This window comes from Gymnoscopelus microlampas (assembly GCF_963454915.1).
Source record: "Gymnoscopelus microlampas genome assembly, chromosome: 15".
In the NCBI taxonomy this organism is placed as follows: domain Eukaryota; kingdom Metazoa; phylum Chordata; class Actinopteri; order Myctophiformes; family Myctophidae; genus Gymnoscopelus; species Gymnoscopelus microlampas.
In genome coordinates, this window is record NC_139952.1 from 29,779,926 (window position 1) to 29,802,649 (window position 22,724).

A 22,724-nucleotide genomic window follows, 5' to 3' on the forward strand; every position below is an offset into this window, starting at 1 on the left:
CAAGGCAGAGGAGGAATTCAGACGTTGTATAATGTCTGCCACGTTTCTATTGTTAATCACAATCAACAATAAAATGTTTTGTACTTGATTTTGAGGCACGGACTGTTCCAAATAATTGCGGAACATGTCCTGGGGTTTGTCAAGTGGATGTTAAATCACCAACAATAACTACACTGTCAAAGTCAATGTAGTGACCACTTCAGCAAAGTCCTCAAAAACGGTTGCACAGTATTAGGTGGCCTAGATATTTAGGAACATAGCTTGAGAGGAGGAATTCAACTGAAACTGGAGAGCCAGATATTCAAAAGACGCAAGATTTCCATAATTATTCCCTCCAATCAATGCATTGGTGGAAATCATTAAAGGCTATTTCAACTCCTCCTCCTTGAGGGAATAAGAGTAAAGGACAGACATTTCAACAGGTATCAGAGATACGAGCAGAGAGAAAGAGAGAGAGAGAGAGAGAGACAGAGAGAGAGAGAGAGACAGACAGACAGAGAGAGACAGAGAGACAGAGAGAAATAAGACATAATGTAGAACAAACTGAAGAAGAAAAGATAATTTGTGGGATCTTTGCTAAAGGTAAGGTAGGCCAAATACTCTGTTTTACACTGGGTATATTCAGTGGTGTCTTTGGGGGTTCTAGCTTTCCCATTTATCCTCAAAATTCAAGTATTTTATTCATACATCCTCCACCTATGGATGTTTTTTTTTGGGGGGGGGGGGGGGCAGATTAATCAGATTTATAGACAATTGTCTTCTTTCTGCAACCATATATTCATTAATCACTTAAAACTAACCTCCCTATTTAGGGCATGTCATTACAGGTGAAAACAACAATAATAATAAGCATTTTAATGTAATGTTTTGTCTTTTTCTGTTTCAAAAGATGATGGGGGAAATATTGCTCTTCCTCACTCTCTCAGGTTAGAGAACTTTGTGTGTGTGTGTGTGTGTGTGTGTGTGTGTGTGTGTGTGTGTGTGTGTGTGTGTGTGTGTTCATGCATTCTTGTGCAAGCAAACTTGTTTGAACTGACCATGATCTTACAGACCATTACAAGCTCGAATTACACAATTCTATACCAGCGAATGAATTCTCTGTCACTGAAGTTCTGTCTCCTGACAGGCTTGTGGAGCCTGTCCTCGTCTGAGGCGGTCAGAAAGTTCCACTATGTGACGGAGAAGAAGACCTGGACCGAAGCTCAGAGTTACTGCAGAAACAACTACGATGACCTGGCCAGCCTACTCAACATGGAGAACATTAGTAGTCTTCTGAAGAATCGTGAATTACACATGGATAAGCCGAATTCTGGGGTTGCGTGGATAGGACTTTCTCATGACAGGGGAAATTGGACGTGGTCCCTGGAGAGCACGGGCCATCACAAAAACACACACTTTACCAACTGGCAGCAGGGCGACCCTAATCTTTTCAAAGGCAAACAGATTTGTACCGCCATACATTCACACGGTTACTGGTCGGATCTGCGCTGTGATACTAAATACCAATCAATCTGCTACAATGGTGAGCCTTTACAATTATGTCTTCTGCATTGTCTCATGTGTCTATTAACCACCGGCCCTTATATAGGCCCTATATATACACAGCACAACGAAAAGCGAAAGTAACCGATCTGCAACTTTGTGGATCGATTTTTAGAAAATTAACAAAATGTTGAAAACATGGCGACAAGCAGGTATTGATGCCATTCATTGTGTTGTAACCAACAATAGAGGCCAGGTAATAGCTTGGTTTTGGCCAATTGCATCAGAGTGGGTATAATGATTAAATAAATGAACAGAACATTTGTCAAATAAGATTTTAGCAATCTCATAAAGGCGGTCAGATCAGCGGTTCTGGACGACCGCCTATCCGACCGGCTCGACACCGAGTACTGAACTCCCTCGGGTCCTGTGCGACACGTGGGCCGAGTTTGAGGTCGGTCGACTGGTTCTCGAAATATGTAGTGAACTACAGACATGCGTGTAGAGATTTTTCATTTATAGGATAAGTAATATGTAATAGATTATATTTTGAATGTAACCAGTTATTACTTTACAGTATGTACAGTAGTAACTAGCACTTTGTCTTGGGCATAAAACTCTCTTAGTTCAAACTCAAGTATTTTTTGTACTCCACATTGTGTTCTAGGTTCTGCTTACTTTGTCCAGGCCACTAGGCGATCTTGGTTTGAGGCTCAGGAATACTGTAGGGATGTGTACAAGGATCTGGCCAGTGTGATGGACGAAACTGAGAATGCAGAGATTACCAAAAAGGTGGGAAGGGCATGGACCTGGATTGGTTTGTACAGAAAGCCCTGGGCTTATTGGTCTGAGCAGCTGAGTGTCAACTTCACACACTGGGATGTGGGTCAGCCCAAAAATATAAATGCAAGCTGTGTTGCAATTAACACCAACACAGGGATGTGGTTTAAAGTACAGTGCACTAAGAAATTACCTTTTGTCTGCCAAGAGAACACCACTACTCAACACCAGGCGAGGCTCAAGGTGAAGATCAGCTCCGGGGCTGATATGAACGATCAAGAAGTCCAGAGTCAGCTTCTACAGCAGGTAAGATGGTGGACCACAGAATCCTTGCCGTAAAGGGAAACTTTGAAGGAGTATGTGTGGAAATCTGACATAACGTTTACCAGTGTGTTATGCTCGCTCTCAATGGCACTGGAAAATCTTCCGAAGCCTCAACTTGATTCCATTCAATGCTTTCCCTTTTCTGTTAAACTTAACTCTCTGTGGACTTGTTCTGCGCCAGGGTCCCCACCCACTGATCATGACACTACCATGATGAAATGCAAGTGTCTTCTCAAAGTTCAGGAACACATACCTGTGTTATTTGTGAAGGATCTCAAGAGGTTGTCTGTTTTTTCCTCTCTAGGTGCATGCTATGTTGGAGAAGCAGGGGATGTCCGATTTCAAGCTACGCTGGACCCAGAGAGACGGGAACATTTTCCACAAGGAGCCAAAAAAGAAGAATTGAGGCGGTATGTCCTTTTGGCTTTGCTCAGATGGCAGTAGTCTTATGTGTGTATATCACTTAAGCCATATCATATATACTTGCCCATGTAAGCGCAAATGACGTTTCATCGCAATGCGTTGTGAAGTTGTAGAACAGCTATTTTGGAAAACATTTAATACATTTGAAAGTGTTTATAATTTTTTTATTTGCCCAAAATGGGGAAGTCAGAGTTAATACATGCATACTGATTTGATTTCTTATGGGGGGGTTGTTGTTATCAACGGCATGATTTTAGTTGTACCATAATAGCTCACCAACATTTATGGCAATGTCTTGTGTTGACTGTATTTTTTCATTTATTTTAATTTGGCAGGGGTAAAAAAAATAAGTCCAGAATGGGCTAACCTGGAATGCTTTGACTGAACTGTGCTTTATATCGGTTATTGTTAATCAACCTTTGATGTGATGGCAAAATATATGTTTAGAAACTGTGAGCTTGGAGTGTATGCCACTAGAGGTCACAGTTTACAGTATTTTATAATGGCTGAGGGACTAGTGAGGCCCGAGGCGCCAACCGAGTGCCTCCGACCCGCTCAGCCATTATAAAATAAGGTAAACTGAAACCTTGCGTGGCTTATTGCTTTTCTAAAATGGTTACAAATATGGCAACGTCCCAATTAAAACAGTTCTTAATAATTCAATACGAGAACAACAAGGAAGTAGTTCCCGGCTACCAGGAAGAGCAACTTCCTGACAAAGACCATTGACGCTTGACAGTCCATTGAGATGGCTATGTGCTGGACGTCAACTTTTCCCATACAAACACACAGAGAAACAAAAGTTAACTGTTAACTCAATCTCATTGTAACTTTACGATATTTGATAGAATCAGACTGTACTCAAAGTTGAGCTCTTCTTCTTCAACAATAAGGGTGCCAATATGGTCCAATAATGGTTGCCATGTTTTGTGAAAGGACTTCAAGGACCCGCCAAGGGAGAACCTTATGCTCTCAAGTTTAATACAATACAAGATTTCATGGATCATCTGTTATGGGTGGGAGGGGATGGATGTATCCATTTAAGGGGAATCAACCTCCTGGCCAGCAAGGTTGTAAATGCAATAACTCACCATGTGGACGCTGGTGTGTTAGGAATAGAGGAGAGATATAAGCTGATCTAAGGAGTAGATTATAGTGTCTTTTATCACATCTACTTAACAGAAACCAGCCAATCAGAATCAAGGATTGTCTGCTTTAAACATTTTGTAGATGCTGGTCTCATTTTGTAATGGGCTTGCACCTCCACCACTGAAACAGTTCATTGAGCGAAGGGAAAGAGGTGGCAAAGCAACAAAGGCAACTACCAGAGGGGACTGTGATGTACCATTCAGACGTGTTTTTGGTAAAACAATATTCTCTGTTAGAGCCTCCCATCACTGGAATAGTCTCCCTACCGAAGTAAGAGAGACTACCAACTATTGGACCTTCAAATTCAACCTTAAGATATGGCTTAAAGCAAACCAAATGTCTAATCATGGGTAATTATCAGCACTATTTGTCACTGGTGTCATTTCTCATATTTTACTTTAATTGCTCTGTCTCCTGTACTGTGTTAATTGTCTTGTACTGTATCGATACAGTATGTCTGTTTTTGTATGGATAGTTTTATCACCACTTTTTAACAGCCTGCTCAGGGACTACAGATGAAAATTTGCTTTTGGCTAACTCAGGCTCATTTACAGTACATGGATGTAAAAACTGACATGTTGATTATTGTGCACTGTCACTAATAGATAAATGAATTTGATGGGGAAAAAAGAGAGAAGGAAGGAAGATAGGGGTTCTATTCACTTTCTTGTTGTTTTTACCTTGTCCTTCCCAAATAAATAAGAAATAAATAAGTAATAAATAAGTAATGCTGAAGGAAATTGTGCTAGCAAGATGTTCTTTTGTTTCTTATTTATGCTTACTTGCTGTACTTTTGAAATGTCCTTTGTTTTGTTTGGCCTTTAATTGTTGCACATTTAATGATGCCATGTTATTCATTAAAACATTATAATCATGAATCATATTTACACGTTTTTTTTATGAATACTAGTAGTCATTGTGTCCTGTCAAAAAAGGAACATTAAACAAAGTTTTAAATTGCTTTGAGCCCGCTTCACTTTTTTCTTCTGTAATGCTTATGCTACACCATTAGCATATGAGACAAAACGTCTCTCTCACACACACACACACACACACACACACACACACACACACACACACACACACACACACACACACACACACACACACACACACACACACACACACACACACACACACACACACACACACACACACACACACACACACACACACACACACACACACACAGTAATAGCTTACACAAATCAGGAGAGGAAGGTCACACTCGATTAAACCTTCCATTCCCTGTGTATGGAAATTAAGAGGCCAGTCTTATCCTGTTATCCTTTCAAATAGTTACACCAACTTTAAATGACTTTATGAAGTGCCAGTCTAAACCTACGTGTATGTTTCTGATCGTAAGAATCTTTTTGAGGAGTAGCCTGATGATTAATTGTCATTCAAATAATTGCGATTAACGATCTAATTGTGTTTTGACATTGAACATTGGAACATAAAATATACATTTCTGTATCTGCCATGTACGCTTTGCTAAAGAAAATGCACAGGGTAGATTTGACAAATAATGTCATGGAAATGATTATGACAATTGTGCAAAAATAATTGCGATTATCTCAAATAATTGCAATGAAATCAAATAATTGCTATTAGGGATTATTATGTAATAATTGTGACAGGCCTAATTGTGGAGCAGTGTGTGGATTCATTGTATGGCGGTCAAATTAGTATTTTATTTTACTGGAAACTACACACAGGCCTATTTATGGACTCTTATCTGTCCTCAACAGCTTTGTTTATCTATGGAGTTAATTCTACGTAGTATGCCCGCATGCCTTTCTGTTTTTAAAATATATTTTTGGGTCTTTTCTGCCTTTATTTGGATAGTACGGTTGAGTTAGACTGGCAACAGGGAGAGAGAGGCAGGGAGTGACACGCAGCAAAGGTCTTCAGGCTCGAGAAAATAACCTGTGACTCGTTGTCAGGCTACATTAGATTACTGGTTCATACACAGTTATTGATCCCGGAGAGAAACTAAATTCTCATTTGGGGCTGAAAAGTATAAAATATGTGTCCCTTAGGGCTCAATACTAAGCCCCCTCCTTTTCCCCCTCTATATTCTGTGCGAAATCATGAACCATCCAGACCTCTCAGGTCATCTGAGAAAGGTCTGCTTTACATAGAAGCAGTGTTCAGTTTTTATGTAGCATCTGCAACAAACTACCAGAAAACTGTAGGTCTGCTGCTACTCCCAGCTCTTTTAAATCACGGCTAAAAAACTTTTTGTTTACCGGTCCCTTTTATGTCCTTAATTGGGGTTTCCAATTTATCTTCCCGTTTCCTGAATTAAAATGTGCCTTATTGTTGGAATGTGCTACATAAATAAACTTGCCTTGCCAACTTGTCTTTCACCGAATCTCTTTACCAAAACAGACAAACAAAAAAAAAGACAATATACAAGGTGGTTAAGGTCTTTACACACCATGAGCCTGGCAAATCAACTATCCGAAAATCCATTGCGGGACATTTCACATTCATTTGGTGATGCTGCATTCATACAGGACGCTTTATTGCCACACAATATCTGCGTTCTGTGTGGATGTGCTCCTGACCAGTGGTGGAAAAAAGTACTACATTTACTAAAAGTAAAAGTCCGGAATTCAAAATGTACTTGAGTAGAAGTACAAAAGTATTTGGTATCAAAATGTACTCAAAGTACCAAAAGTAGAAAGTACTCATTATGCAGAATGTCCCATTCCACAACGTTTTCAAATGTATAAAATGCATAAAACTCTTTTGAAAATAGCCGATCTACAAGCTCACAATGCGTCGCATCGCAAATCATTGTAGTGGAGTAAAAGTGCAACATTTGCCTAGTAGAAGTAAACGTACTGAACATTGGAAATACTCCAGTAAAGTAAAAAATACCTCAAAATTGGACACAAGTACAGTTACTTTACACCACTGCTCCTGACACAAACTACGTGCTCCTGGTACAGTACGTAAGGACCGTTAGTTATTCCCAGAGCAGTGAGCTGCTATGAGCCAGCAGGTGGACATTCAACATATTGCTCAAGGACTTTCAAACCTTTCGCTGTGTAACTGACAGTGTAGACTGAAAGAACGAGCCCAATCGATGGTCTTGAAGGGCGGAGCCAAACCCAGGCGCTGGATTCCAGCGCCTGGGTTTGGAGCACTCTGATTGGTTAGGAGATAACAAGGTCCTAAGACCAGCGTTCCTGCAAGGTTCTCCCAGGCTTTTTTTCTTTTGAAACAAAAAAAAATGCATGGGTTTCCGAGGCTACTGACAGTGTGACGTCTCTCGTCAGTTCTCTTTTCTGGATCATATTAGTTCGCTAATATAGAGGGTCTTTTACACTAAATTAATCCTTAATGGTCCATTTTTACACTCAGAGAGTGAGAATAAACCGCACACCGTCTTCACTTGCACAATAAGGACACCTTTTATTAAGGCAACGTTTCAGTTGCCTGAAGAAGGTCCATGAACGAGACATTGCCTTAATAAAGTGCAAGTGAATACAGTGTGCCGGTTATTTCATTGTATTCTATCTGATCCCTACCTACGCACCCATCATCAGGGACGTGCACAGATAGACTCGAGGTGGTGCTAGAGCACCTGCCCTTTGCCCTCTTGACCAGAAGTGCCCTTTTGAAAAAAGGGCACACACAAAAACTTTTTTTTTTTTTCAGTTTACAGCAGGTCTTACTACAGGGGGTCCGCCAAATCTTTATGTGATATGATTTTTCTTTTTGCCATAACCACTCGAAACCTAGCATCCATTTTCTGAGGAGAACTTTAGCCAAAAATAGCAGATCTACAAGCCCACAACGCCTCGCAGTAGATCGGCTATTTTTGGCAAAGAGGTATAGGTGTAGAGGGAAAAAAGAGCAGACCAAGTAAACAAAAAAAAGTATAATTTACTTGAGCACCTGCCCCTCAAAATGTCTGTGCACGCCACTGCCCATCATGCACACACTATTGGCTGTCTCAACTGACACCTCTAATCTTCTTTGGGTTTTGTTTTTGGTTGTTTGAAGCTAAAATAAAAACTTAAAAATAAAAAAACACTCTCAATTTCACCTTCCATCTTGTTTGGCACCATGTGTTCTAAACACAAATGAATTGCACTGGTTTTGCATAAGGCAAAACTGAATTATTTTTGCAGATTAATCTGATTTTAGGTTTATACTTACAAACAATTGTTTTATTTCAGATCTACAAGCTCACAACGCTCGAACAGTAATTCGAAATGACAACTCTGGGTATATTTGATGATGATGAGGATGATGATGATAATTATTTTAATGTAATAGATTACAGCTAGTTACTACTCTATGTAGTTAGCACTTACAAAACTCTCTGTTCAAACTCAAATATTTTTTCTACTCCGGTTCTGCTTACTTTGTCCAGGAGACTTCACGATCTTGATTTGAGGCTCAGGAATACTGTGGGGATGAGTACATGGATCTGGCCATTGTGACCAAACTGAGCATACAGAGATTGCCAAAAATCTGACATGGTCTACATGGATTGGTTTGTACAGAAAGCCCTGGGCTTATTGGTCTGAGCAGCTGAGTGTCAACTTCACACACTGGGAAGTGGGTCAGCCCAATAATAAACTCGCAAGCTGTGTTGCAATTAACACCAGCACAGGGAAGTGGTTTGATGAACGGTGTGCTAAGAAATTACCTTTTGTCTGCCAAGAAAACACCACCACTCAATACCAGGCGAGGCTCAAGGTGAAGATCAGCTCCGGTGTTGATATGAACGATCCAGAAGTCCAGCATCAGCTTCTACAGCAGGTAAGATGGTGGACCACAGAATCCTTGTCGTAAAGGGAAACATTACAGATTCTTTAAGGACGGAAGGAGTACAGTATGTGTGAAAATCTGACATAACGTTTCCCAATGCTGCATGCCGAAAATAGACGATCTACAAGCTCACAACGCGCTGCTCTGAAGCTTTGTGAGCTTGTAGATCGGCTATTTTCGGAGTGCGAATCCTATACGTGCAACCAAGCAAAAAATGATTTGTCTTAGTTGTACTGGATTTCTTCTCCACTTGTCTCTACCTAACATTTTCGTCTAGTTTGTTGGCAAAATTGTCAGTATGTTTAGTCATAGTTTTAGTAATCATAGCTTAGTTTTCATTTAGTTCTCGTCAGTGAAAAAAAGTTAATTGACATTTTTCGTCATAGTTCTACGAAATTAACACTGCCATAATGAAATGCAAGTGTCATCTCAAAGTTTCTCACGTGTCATTTTGTGAAGGATATCAAGAGGTTGACAGATGTTTTGTCCTCTCTAGGTGCATGCTATGTTGGCAGGGGATGTCAGATTTCAAGCTACACTGGACCCAGAGAGACTGGAACATTTTCCACAAGGAGCCAAAAAATAAGAATTGATTTTAAAGCATGCTTTTAGTTGTACTCATCCTGTAGTTCTGAAAAGCTGAGTCTTTGATAGATCACCAACATTTGATGGCAATATTTTGTGTTGATGGTATTGTTCAATTTATTTTATTTCGGCAGTGGTAAAAGAAAAAGTAATGCTATATTTGATGAATTGAAGCAGATTTTGCTTGCAAGGAAAAATATGATGTTCTTTTATTTCTTTATTTATGCTATTTTGAAATGTCTTTTGTTTTGTTTGGCTTTTAATTATTACACATTTAATGATGCTTTGTAATTCATAAAACCAATTATAATAACCATGAATAATTTTTACAAGTTTTCTGTTTTATTATTTTATGAATGCTAGTAGTCATTGTATCCTGTCAAAAACAGAACATTAAGCAAAGTTTAACATTGCTTTGACCCTCTTCACTTGTTTTCTTTAATGCTACACCATTAGCATACAAAAAGAAAAAAACTTTATTTTCTTTACTGTCACTGTGATACTGTGCTTCCATCCTGTCTGATCACACACGCACAAGCACGCACAAACACACAATGTGAATCATCAAATTGATGACTCAATCATTGGCTTGTTAATTGGTTAACGACTCAAGTCAGAAAGATGCCCTCCTCTGCATCTAAATCACATGTTTATTATCCATAATGTGGGCGTGCATGCATGTGTATGTATGTGTACGTGTGCGTCTCTCTCTCTCTGTGTGTGTGTGTGTGTGTGTGTGTGTGTGTGTGTGTGTGTGTGTGTGTGTGTGTGTGTGTGTGTGTGTGTGTGTGTGTGTGTGTGTGTGTGTGTACACGTGTGTGTGTGTGTGTGTGTGTGTGTGTGCGTGTGCATGTTCACAGAGTAGGAGCTCAGCTGCACAGTGTAAATGTCTTCTGACATTGTGACAGTGTCCAGGGATGCTGCCTACAACCGTTTTACTGCATAATGAGTGGACCTCTCCACATAGGAGAGGATGGAGTTGGACAAGCGCGCGTGCGTGTGTGTGCGTGTGTGTGTGTGTGTGTGTGTGTGTGTGCGTTAACAATCAGAACCATAAAGTTGTATGTCTGAGTTATATTAAAGAAATAAAGGTCCTGTACCTGCAGCAGTAATTCTTTATACTGTAAACAAACTGTATTGCAGACCAAAAGGAAAACACAAAGCTGTTGCTTTTGAAATTAAATGTAGTACTTTATCTGACCCACTCTTAATCAAACAAAATAATTCAATTCAAGTAAACGATCAGTACACTTCAAAAATACAAATGATTATTTTAAACGTCTCCAACGAGTATTGAAATCCAAAAGTAATCCAAAAGTAATCCAACAGATATTGTCGATCTTCTATTTTCCGAGAATCAAGTAAATGCCAAAGTCATCAAATGAAAAAGCAATGCATTACATAAAAAAAGTATATTCCTCACCCAACATTCAAGTCAGGAGGCCACATGGGTTCCTTTGTCCAAAAGCTCTGACTGGCTTCAGAGCTAAACCCTCAGAAATGTTCCTCAACCAAACTTCTCTCCTTCCAGCTCCCAAAGTTCTCTGGCGCCACTACTCAGTGGTTTATTAATTCCTGAATAGTTTAGTTTAGGCTTAAGAGACTCTTTCTCAAACACCACCAAACACTCTTTTTTAATACCTAAAATGGAACCCCCGGGCCGCCTCACTTCCTGTCCTTTTATAGCTGTTCCTGATACCTCACTTCCTGTGGAACTTTTGCTACTGTACATAGTGTGAGTTATTTTTCCCCACAGCTCCCCCTATGAGTGAACCATGTCAACAGAAAATGAATCATAATGGCCATAATCACCTTCCACAAAACAAAACATGTTTTCATGTCACAGTGCGTCACAGTGCGTCTCACACAAATGTGCTATTTGTAGAAACAGAAACAGATAACAGACATCAGACACACGTCTGCTGTATGATAGTTCCAAAAATATGTCCCTTCATAATAATTAATATAGTTAAGTCATGTGATTTAACAGTATGACAACCATGAGCACACACCTAGAGCACACACACTAACATCCATCTATCTATCTACTCGCCAATGCAAACACGTGCACACACGCGCAACACATAAAGGCAATAATTGCTTTGTGTCATAATTCGATTCCAGAGCAATAATCATTTCCTGCAAAGCTCTCGGGGACAGAGTCCAGATTATATTGTTCATCTGCAGCACTTTATCGCACTACTGCAGTACTTTATCAAAGCATGTAGCCTATGTGAGAGAGGAGAAAGAAATGATTAGCCTCAGGGTAAGCAACACAAGGAGCATTCCCTCTTATGTTGCAGTAGAGGGCATGCATGTGTGTGTGTGTGTGTGTGTGTGTGTGTGTGTGTGTGTGTGTGTGTGTGTGTGTGTGTGTGTGTGTGTGTGTGTGTGTGTGTGTGTGTGTGTGTGTGTGTGTGTGTGTGTGTGTGTGTGTGTGTGTGTGTGTGTGTGTGGCCGCTTGGGGATCGGAAGGTTCCCCCTTTGATCGAAGTGTCCTAGAGCAAGACAGTTAACCCCTAATTTCTACCCGTGAGCAGGTTGTTGCCTTGCATGGTTGCCTCCCCTGTTGGTATGGGTGAATGTAATGCACGTTGTAAAGAGCTTTGGATAAAGGTGCTATATAAATGCACCATTCACCATTTTATGCATCCGAACGTGTGTGTGTGTGAGCTTATTGAAGTGCACGCCTCTCTGCATGCATGTCACCATGGCAGTTCATAGAAAATACAAATTGAGAAGCAGAGAGAGAGAGAGATGCCTTATTTAACGTATGCTGTGCCGAATACAGCAGATCTACAAGCATACAGGGCTATTTTGGGTGAGTGAGGACGTTGTGCACCAAAGTTTGAATTCGGAAAGAGAAAGAGCAAAAGAAAACACAGGACCATTGTCAGACGAAGTGAGAAAAATAAAGAGAGTCGGCGGGATCATAATTCAGCCGTGCTATCAGCTGCTGCACGCGGCAACATCTAAATGAGTTCCTCCTTCCTTCCCTCCGATGTAAGATGGAGTTTGGCTGATAAAGCTCTGTGCAGCCAGCCCTCCAGGGCTCAGCTTTCTGTGGTATACTGCTACTAAATCACTGCTCCTCTGCTGCGCCTCTATGAGCTATAAGACAAAAGAGAGAGCAGGAATATGGCCAGAGTGAACCTTGGGTGGTGTGTGTGTGTGTGTGTGTGTGTGTGTGTGTGTGTGTGTGTGTGTGTGTGTGTGTGTGTGTGTGTGTGTGTGTGTGTGTGTGTGTGTGTGTGTTACAGTGTGCAATTGAGTTAAATGAACAGGATTCGGATGGTGCAGTGGTAAAGTACCTGCCCACCACTGCAGAGCCTATAGGGTTTTGGCCCATGTTCAGGGAAGGGAAGCCGGCTCTGTCACTGCACATACTCCTATGGGCTGGGGGCTGGGGGCGGCACCATGTCAGCAGGGAGTGCTGGGCATGGAGGAGCAGGACGGAGGCTCCACGTCCTCCCGGTGGGGGCTCCTCACTGGCAGAGTCGGTAGCATACAACAGCAGTGACAATACACAGGAATGTGGGTGGGAAGGAATTAATTGGCATAACGACTAAATTGGGGAGAAAAAGTCCAGAGTGATTTTGAAGTGCACACCAGCAATCTTATATTTATGTAGAGTCACCTCTCACAGGTTCCAATAAAGGTTTAATTGTGAAAAGAAAGCTGTGTTAATGGTCCAAGTCAGTCCTGTGTGAGGTAGTTTGTGTCATACTGTGCCTCAAGTAACTTAGACCCTTAAGAAGCAACTGCTGCTGCGCAATTCAGTACAAATAACCAAACAATTTCCATCGTCTCAGAATGAGCTATCCAATATAATAGGGAAAGTAATGGATTCCAATTGACACCAACTCTGTCACCATTAGATATAAGTCTTTCCCATCTCTCCTTCTCGCATTTGTGTTCCATAATGTACATTTAATGACAGGGCTTAATTGTCATCCACATTTGCCACTGTCATCTTCAGCCGTTGCTGTTGTAGGCTCATTATGAGTTTTAATTGAATATTGGCTCAACACGCATGGCCATTAGCAGTTTGAGCTAATGAGGTGCAAAGTGGAAAGTAGCTTTGCCAAACACATCAGTATGAGGCGAGGCCATTACTGTATCACCAGCCAGAGAATGCACCGGGGGCATAGGTTTGCATTTCAGTTAATGTGGATGATTATAATATTCTATAGAAACAACAATGATTACAATGCAGCCATATTGACAGAAAATTCCTCTTCCGGTCTATTTTGGCCTTTCATAGTGTTACTACAATTCCCTTCATGCATTTCGTATTCCAGTACTAGCCTGACACACCCATGCTGTATGATCTTCATGCCTTATGACTGTTCAATTCCGGCAATGCTTAATTCTGATTCTTTAATCTTTTGCATGTTCACTTTCCTAATATGCGAGAGCAGAGACAAGACTTCAAGCTCTTAAATTTTTTTCTCATATTCTATGTACTCCTGACTACAAGAACTTTGATTATTGTTTTGGATTTAAGCTTTCAAAAGGTACAGAGCTTTCAGTCTCAGATTTGGGTGGGGGTGACCGTCTACCATAACCTTGGACATATGAAGCATGCATCTAACCCACTGAGCTACATAGTGTTATATCCTCATTTGCTCTTTGAGCTTTTCACATTACATTTTTCAGTTTTTCAGTTTTTTTTGTCTTTAAAACTTTACGCATAAAGATAAGTGGGACTTGACCAAGCAAATAAGTGTTTATCAGCTTCTTTTTAATTAAATGGATTCAAAACCAGGTCCCTTGCAGTCAAGGGACCTGGTTTTGAATCCAAACCTCATCTTTTTTGCACGTCTCTCCTCTCCCTCTGCCCTTGGTGTCCTGCATCTCTGCAATGACCTGTCTGAGATAAAGCATAAAAATGCCAAAAATACATCTTTAAAAAAGGGAGGCATTTTGGAGAGAGCATTATGTTCAAATGAGTGATGGTGATACTTGAGGCCATAGTTATCCCAGTTGTTCTGTGTCCCAATGGTTACTTGGCACAAAAGGAATTTCCGCAAGGACTAATAAAGAATCTATTTCCCCAAACTCACCAAAGGCAATATGCTTTTTTCTTTTTATAGAATAATCTCTCCATAATCGTGATTAGAGACAGGAATTAATGACAGAATGTTGTTGATTGCCAAACTAATTATCTGCACTGCAATTATAGCTATCATCTTCATCGGCTAATTTTTGTGTGTGGCATTTGTATTGCTTTATTAGATAGGAGCGTATAGAGAGATTGGAAACCAAGGCCAAAGAGTGGAGAGACAGCCCCAGACAAGACACCTGGAGCCAGAATTGAACCCAGGACCCTGCAACTCACAGGGAGATCAGTGCAGCTCGTTGAGCTACCAGGCAAAACAATCTTTTGAGTTTCTATTAAACATAACCATACGTTTTAACCACTTAAGTTTCTACAGTATACTGTATAATTCATCATATTACAAATACTGAAAATAGATCAAGATACGTTGTGTTTTTTTTTGTTTTGTTTTTTGTAAAAAAAAAAGAACAAAAAAAACTAGACGACTTGAAGTTTGATCTCCATGCAGTGCTGTGTAGTGTGGCATACAATCTATTTGAAATCTACCTTTTTGGACACTAGCCATTTGTCAACATGAAAAATATCTATCCTCTCTTCTCCCTCTGCCCTGGCTGTTGGTAATAGTGGTCTGCGGTGCAGGTATTACTCCGACACCTCCTAGTGGCTAAGACCCTGAACTACAGCAATTTTATGATCTCAAACAGCACAAGGATGCCCTTTACTTAGCCCAGATTGGCCAAAAGGAGGTACAAGTAAAAGTACTTGTAACAGAGTATGTTTATATTGTGATATCGCTATTTTTACTTAAGTAAAATATCTGAGTACTTCTTCCACCACTGCATACACGGACAGACGGCATAAGGATAATGAAGAAACACTGAGATGGGGATCGTGGGAACAATGGGATGGTTCAACTGCAATAAGAAGCAGCCGAGTGACTCAGAGAGGGGGAAAGAGAGAGAGGAGGAGGTTTGTACGGGTATGTGAGTGTTCATTTCAAGGGGTGTAGAGGAGAAATTGAGAGGGAACAGAGCTAGAGAAGTGTACTCTCTCTCCTCCTGCAGTCAGGATGGTAAATGTCTTCCCATTCCCTCTAATGAGAGAGCACACTGGCAATAATCTGACAAAAGCCTGGAGGTAAGGCATACCGATAGGTGTGTGTGTGTGTGTGTGTGTGTGTGTGTGTGTGTGTGTGTGTGTGTGTGTGTGTGTGTGTGTGTGTGTGTGTGTGTGTGTGTGTGTGTGTGTGTGTGTGTGTGTGTGTGTGTGTGTGTGTGTGTGTGTGTGTGTGTGTGTGTGTGTGTGTGTGTGCGTGTGTGCGTGCGTGCGTGCATGTGTGCGTGCGTGTACCTAGATGAACTGAATGAGTGTGTATTGTGTGTTCCTCTAGATGGATTCATTTAAAAGGTGTGTGTATATGTGTACACGTGCATGCTTGCACCCGTGCGTGTGAGTGTGAGTATGTGTGTGTGAGGGTGCTGAGGGAATTGATGGTAGGCTATATTGGAAAATAGGTCCATGTAGTGAACAAAGTTGAAAGAAATCCGTTCAAACTATTATCCATTGTCCTCCACCTTCAGTGCACTCTGTGCATTCTGTGTGTGCGCGCGCGTGCGCGCACACACAGAATACTAAGGTGGCAAAATTCCATTTATCAAAGGCTCAATCATTTTGTGGATTCAATTGAGTACAAAATCTTGACTGTGCAGTGAATGTTATTCAAGAAAGTGGCATGTTGAGAGAAGATAAGGTAAGATATAAGGTAAGGTAAGGTAAGGTAAGGTAAAGTAAAGCTTTCGTATCCACAAAGGGGCATTTTGGTTTACAGCAGCAGTAAAAGCAATGGAACAACAACATACTGTACAATAATCGATATACCGTAAGTACACAACATTAAGACAGATTCATCAGAGAGCAGTTAGTACAATCCATTTCTGTAGATTTACTATTTGTAGATTGGCTATTTGTAGATTGGCTATTTTATTTTTATTTTTTTTACATTTTAACAACAGAAATCTTCTCTTATGGGGTCTCTGGCACAAAATCCTTTCAGGTTGGTGTCTATGGGCAAAATGCATCATGATTTTGGGGTTCCTTGATGAAAATGTTTGGGAGCCGCTGCAGTACAGGAATTAGATGCACGAGATACAGACACAGGTGCAGAAACAAACACACACACACACACACACACACACACACACACACACACACACACACACACACACACACACACACACACACACACACACACACACACACACACACACACACACACACACACGCACACAGCCGCAGCGCTGAAGAGCGCTGTCAATAGCTGTACCGCAGTTATTCATCAAAGCCTTGGTCGTTCCAGGCTCTCTTCTCCCCTCTTCTTCTCCTCGGATCCTCAGCATACCGCTCTCTCTTCCACTGCTTGTCTTTCTCCTGGACACACCGGTACAGGCTGCCATTATGTAGAGCCTGCCTGGGTCTTGAACAGGTGGTCCGGGACCCCTGGGGGGGGGGTCCTGAGAGTTACTACAGGGGGCTTTTCTTCTTGTGTGCGATTTCTTTCATCTTCTTTTTGTAGATGTGCAAGCTCAAAACGCAACATGTTGTGAGTCTACAATAAGGAACCTTGCTAAGGTGTCCTTCGCCTGATTCTTTTAAGACCCCTGGTAAAGAGAGGCCTGGCACCATTCCAGAGAAACACACACTTTAGAAATGTACATGCCTTCATCAGTAGTGGAGGAAGTACTCCAATGTTTTTATTTAGTAAAAGTAAAAAATACCATAATGGAATATATTATGGTCAGTATCATTTCAGTATCATGTCAGTATCATGGTCAGTATCATGTCAGTATCATGTCAGTATCATGGTCAGTATCATGTCAGTATCATGGTCAGTATCATGTTAGTATCATGGTCAGTATCATGGTCAGTATCATGGTCAGTATAATGTCAGTATCATGGTCAGTATCATGGTCAGTATCATGGTCAGTATCATGTCAGTATCATGGTCAGCATCATGTAACATGATACTGACATAATACTGACCACCTTTAAAGAATATTACTACCAGCGCCCCCCAAACTTCTCTGTACGCCCCCTGGGGGGATGTACCACCCCTGTTAAGAATACTAGTGTACTGTACACCCTCCTCAGACCAACAGTTGGGCAGTGACAGCACACATGTGAATTGGCAACTAATACATTGGAGAGAAAATGGGGAAAAACACATGTACACGTGCATGTACTGAGAAAGGTTTGTCAGTAGAAAGTAATTAACGAGACCAGACTGATTTCCGGCAAACACTTCACAGCAATTACGTCTAAAGCGAGCAATCGATGGAACCAGAGAAAAGACACTGATCAGTCAAGTACGGCGGAAGGATTCTTCCAACGAGAAACAAAACTGAAAGGCATGCAGGATGTGCCGAGCCAATCAGACACTGGTGGAAACAGACATACGACCATCCACACAAACACATGGACGTGCGTACACTTTCACACACACTTTCACACACACGCACGCACATGCACGCACGCGCGCGCGCACACACACACACACACACACACACACACACACACACACACACACACACACACACACACACACATGCAAATATACATTCATATGGTGACAGGTTTGAAAAATCATGTTAAAGCATGTGAGAGTGTGCAGACTGTGCACATGCATGTATGTATGTGTGTGTGTCGCTGTTCCTGTCCTTCCTGTTAGGTAACAGAGGTTTGCACCCTCAGCACCAGGCCTGTGGACATGTCCTTGTCAGAAGACGAGGGGGACTGCTAAGAAAAGGCATTGACGTCAGAACAATGGCCATTTACCTCCCAGTCTCTCTCTCCCTCTCTCCCCCTGTCTCTCTCTCTCTCTCTCTCTCTCTCTCTCTCTCTCTCTCTCTCTCTCTCTCTCTCTCTCTCTCTCTCTCTCTCTCTCTCTCTCTCTCTCTCTCTCTCTCTCTCCCTCTCTCTCTCTTTCCATTTCTATCCCTCCTTGCCAGCGAGGACATCCTCTCCACCCGATGCCAGAACCGCATTGAGAACCACTTAAGGAAATACACTACCCCTGCCCCCCCCCATGTCCCTCTGTTCCCCATAAGACTCTCCGTTCCGGGACCCATGGGGGGACCCATAAGGGGGTCCGGAACGTTCTTAAAATTGTTCTCAAGAGTCGAACAACAACTCAGGGGGAGCATGCAGCATCTTGCCGGGTCAGAGGAGAGGCCAGCAGTGCTCCATATGGCTTCATCTCACCAGCAGCGTGTTCCTCCTGGCTGTCACCTCACGCTGCGGAGCCTGAAGGCATTTGCCAGCAGCACTCTGCTGCTGCTGCTGCACTCACCTGTCACACTGTCGCTGTCAGGCAGAAACCTTGCATCATTCTCCGCAATTCAACTTTTTATGTCCGTGTTTGTAAATCAACGCCCTACTTCGTGATACAAGTGTGTCAAAACAAAGTAAGCGAAACTATGGCTTCGTATCACATTGCACCACAATGCGTAGTGAGCTATTTTGGGTACTTTTGAACAAATGTGACAGTGAGTCCGTCAGTCTGTCTGAAGGTTTTAAAAATATTTGATCAATGAAAAGTATTAATAAGAGCATGTGACAAAAGATTGCAACATTGTATCCTTTCGAACGCAGGTTCTTTTTGTCCATTTCCTGAAAAGTTACAGTTTTTGACATACAAGGTGACGATCTGAGGGTGAGCTCTGCACAGGGGGGGGGGGGGGGGGGGGGGCAGGTATAGACTCTATATGGAGCTGTGTGAGTCAGGTGAGTGTGCATTGTCAAGGTGGGTGGGGGCAGAGAAACTGAATGAGACGAACGAGAGGAGATCCGATGATGTCAGCTCTTTTGTGGAGTGTGTGTGTGTGTGTGTGTGTGTGTGTGTGTGTGTGTGTGTGTGTGTGTGTGTGTGTGTGTGTGTGTGTGTGTGTGTGTGTGCGTGCGTGCGTGCGTGCGTGTGTGTGTGTGTGCATTATATTCTTCAGCATGACATTGCGGAAGAGAAACCTTGCTATATGCTGAGTTGAACAGCTTCAGTTTAACATTGGGGGGTTTGGGGGAAGGGTTCAAAAATGGGCGGGGGAACCAGGCTAGGTGCTGTGGGTGTGGCCTAACCCCGCCCACTCCGGTCTATCAATACCTTGCAGCTTGCGAGATAGGAAAGTTGTGCCAACTCCGTTCACGCTATCGGGCCAGAAACATAGTGTTTCTGACCCCTCGCTGACGCAACTCTTACATCAACGACTCTGGCATTATACAGCACTGGAGTGCTGTATACATTCCCTGTTTATTTCCATCCCACTCGCTGTTTATTTCCAATGTGCTTTGACATTTGTCTGTGAGATCATGCGAAATGACACAGACAAGTGCTACAATACGAGAATACACAATAAGAATAATACAATACTCGTAGACTGTGGTGCCGTTGTGGAAGAGCAATGAGGGCGAATACAGACCACATGTAAGGAGGCTCAATACATAGAGAGAGATTATCCGCAGGTAACCTTTCCTCAAAACAGTCCATGGTACGTTGCTGACAGATTGCAAAAATAAAACAGTATGAATCATGAGCACATCAAGTGTCTGATCAATCACAGATGATGTTCTGTCGGAACTTTAGTCAGAACATCTGAGAGGTGCAAAAACAGCTGAATAAAATTCTGACAGGTACTGCAGAAGTTCTGAATGGCATCACTTTATTCTTATTGCTGCCTACCCTGTCCAAACTAAGTTCAGATGTCGGCTGAAGCATGTAGCCAGCTTTAGTCTTATGTTGAGGTCCATCTAGTATCTAGAAGATACTGGATACTACTGTATCTACAGTAAGTCTGATATTTACTGAAGCTGTGACACTTGTGGAAAGAAAATAGAAGAAAGGCTGGATTAACAAGCCCTATTTTATACTTAATTGTACGACAGTGTTACAGGACAATAGCCGACAAGCTCACAATGTCTTGCAACGCAATGTGAGCTTGTAGATCTGCAAATGTTCCTCTCTTTTTTTTTTTACATTTAATGACACTCCCAAAATAGGAACACCTGATTGGAAGCGGTTCAAAGGTTCTGAACCATGTGGCTTTCACCTACACAATCTATGCACTGTGGAAGTGCCTTTTCTCTTATGGTGATGGCCGTTTTATCTCATGTTCCCTACGATTGATTGATTGAATACTTTAGAAAAAGCACATGGAAGTACAGTTTACAATACAAGGTCAGCTATAATGGATCGCTCATAAAAGACGCAATGGCTTGTTTCAAATGAGATCCCCACATTCTCAATTCACAGAGAATACGATACCCGTAGGGGAGGGGAGGGGGTCATCAAATCTTAAGAACAATAGACTGTCTATTGGAATTTTTATTTTGGTCAGTCATGCACATCCCTACACAATATTAAATTGCAACCCTGGCATGACATAAAAGCCATGGCATGTGCAAAAAGTAATGGCCCATGCAGCCGAAATTACTTTGTCCATTCCAAAATCGAAATCCGGGCGCCGTGCCTGCTGAAAACTCTTTCCATTATCTTTCTATCACATGCTTCACACTTTTCACTGCCAACTTTATACTATTTCCCCATTCCCTCTTGACTTATTCGAGCATTTCCCCTCTATTTATCCTCTTGCTCTCCCCTGGAGAAATGAGTCATTCTTCAGCATCTCTCTCTCTTGTTTTCCCAGCAGATTTTTCAGTCCAATTTTCGAGCATAATGTGTCACCTAATTTCCTGCGTCCTCCCCCTTTGCTCGACTCACCTATAAATATTCTTAAGCCGAATACACAAACACACAAGTCGATGTTGCATAGACACATACAGAGAGAGATACAAATTGATAGAGAGTACATACAAATGAGAGTAGATACAAATTCAAACAAACACACAGTGGCTCAAACACACACACACACACACACACACTCACGCACTCACGCACGCACACATGCACGCACACGCGCACACACACACACACACACACACACACACACACACACACACACACACACACACACACGCATATACATACCCCGTCAAAGACAGCTAGCGCCTCTAACAGAGCCTTTTTTGGGTTCAGTTTAGATTAGTTTTCCAAATATTATCAAAGATAATAAAGATAGCTGATCTATTATAATTGGTATTTTTGCACGCCACTCTCTCTCCCCGGGTCTTCCTACCACCCTTCCTCCCAGAGGCACCAGCCCAATAGCCAGAGACTCCACCGGCTACTTAACTTTTCATTAAGAGAAGGAAAACCCTCTGCAACTTCACCACCATAAATCCTAGTTCTGGAGCACCCGATGCCACCTCACTCTCATCCTTGGCAGATGTAATAGAAGCCATAATTCAGACTCGGCATGGGGAAATCTAGGATTTCAACCTACCGTCCCTATTTTGGGCATGTCATTATTTATAGGTGAAATGTTTTTAAAAAACATTTAACATTTTCAAAACATTTCAAAAAAGCTTACAACATGTTGCATTGCCACTCGTTGTGAGCTTTTAGATCTGCTTATTTCACAATATGTCACACAATGAAGTATAGGGATAAAGTGGTTAAAATGTCTTCCACGGCATCCATGTTTGTGATATCTGTTGCTACAGTATGGTTATCCAGTATTGCCGATCAGAGTACTTGTAGGCCAGTCTAGTAACATCATACTGACATAGTAGTGACATCATACTGATTATTTGAGTATTGAAACTGGCAGGTTAAAACTGGAACGTACGGCACTATCAGCCACAGCCAGACTTCTAATTATCTCATGCCTTCATCCTCTACCAGTTGAACCATAGGGCCTTCACAGGCCATCACTACTTTCCAGAGGAACCTACAAGCCTAAAAACGTCTTCGCCGCATTAAAGAGGAACTGCTTGATCAGAGAATCGAAAGACAACCCAACCCCAGTAATCAACTAGTCCACTGGTATTCACGTCATAACCCCGTCCTAGATCATACAAGTAGACGTCACTGTTTAAGTCTTGCCGGACACCCCTGCAGCGGGCCAGTTCCTAGTCAAACCATTTTATTTTGAGTAGTAATAAAAATACATGAATTTATAAACAGTTGTTTTAGAAACCAGCCACTTGATTATATGTGAACAGTCATTGAAGAGTGGTG

General features: G+C 41.8%; 1 protein-coding gene across 2 annotated transcripts; it reads left to right on the forward strand.

The window, feature by feature from the left end:
* Window positions 1-477: 477 nt before the first annotated feature.
* LOC311061915 (macrophage mannose receptor 1-like) lies at window positions 478-4,984 on the forward strand. Of its 2 annotated transcripts, XM_084080620.1 has the most exons (6): window positions 478-582; window positions 890-926; window positions 1,127-1,522; window positions 2,150-2,568; window positions 2,891-2,996; window positions 3,345-4,984. In XM_084080620.1, the coding sequence occupies exons 2-5, from the start codon at window positions 890-892 to the stop codon at window positions 2,990-2,992; spliced, it is 954 nt and encodes a 317-aa protein (XP_083936746.1). In that variant the 5' UTR covers window positions 478-582; the 3' UTR covers window positions 2,993-2,996; window positions 3,345-4,984. The 2 variants fall into 2 exon arrangements, with proteins under 2 accessions (XP_083936746.1, XP_083936745.1); XM_084080619.1 differs by having other exon boundaries at window positions 2,891-4,984.
* The last annotated feature ends 17,740 nt before the right edge of the window (window positions 4,985-22,724 follow it).

Coding starts and splice junctions, on each gene's coding strand:
- LOC311061915 (XM_084080619.1), top strand. CDS start 890: ATGATGGGGGAAATATTGCTCTTCCTCACTCTCTCAG. Junction 927..1,126: donor GCTCTTCCTCACTCTCTCAG/GTTAGAGAACTT, acceptor GTCTCCTGACAG/GCTTGTGGAGCCTGTCCTCG. Junction 1,523..2,149: donor CCAATCAATCTGCTACAATG/GTGAGCCTTTAC, acceptor ATTGTGTTCTAG/GTTCTGCTTACTTTGTCCAG.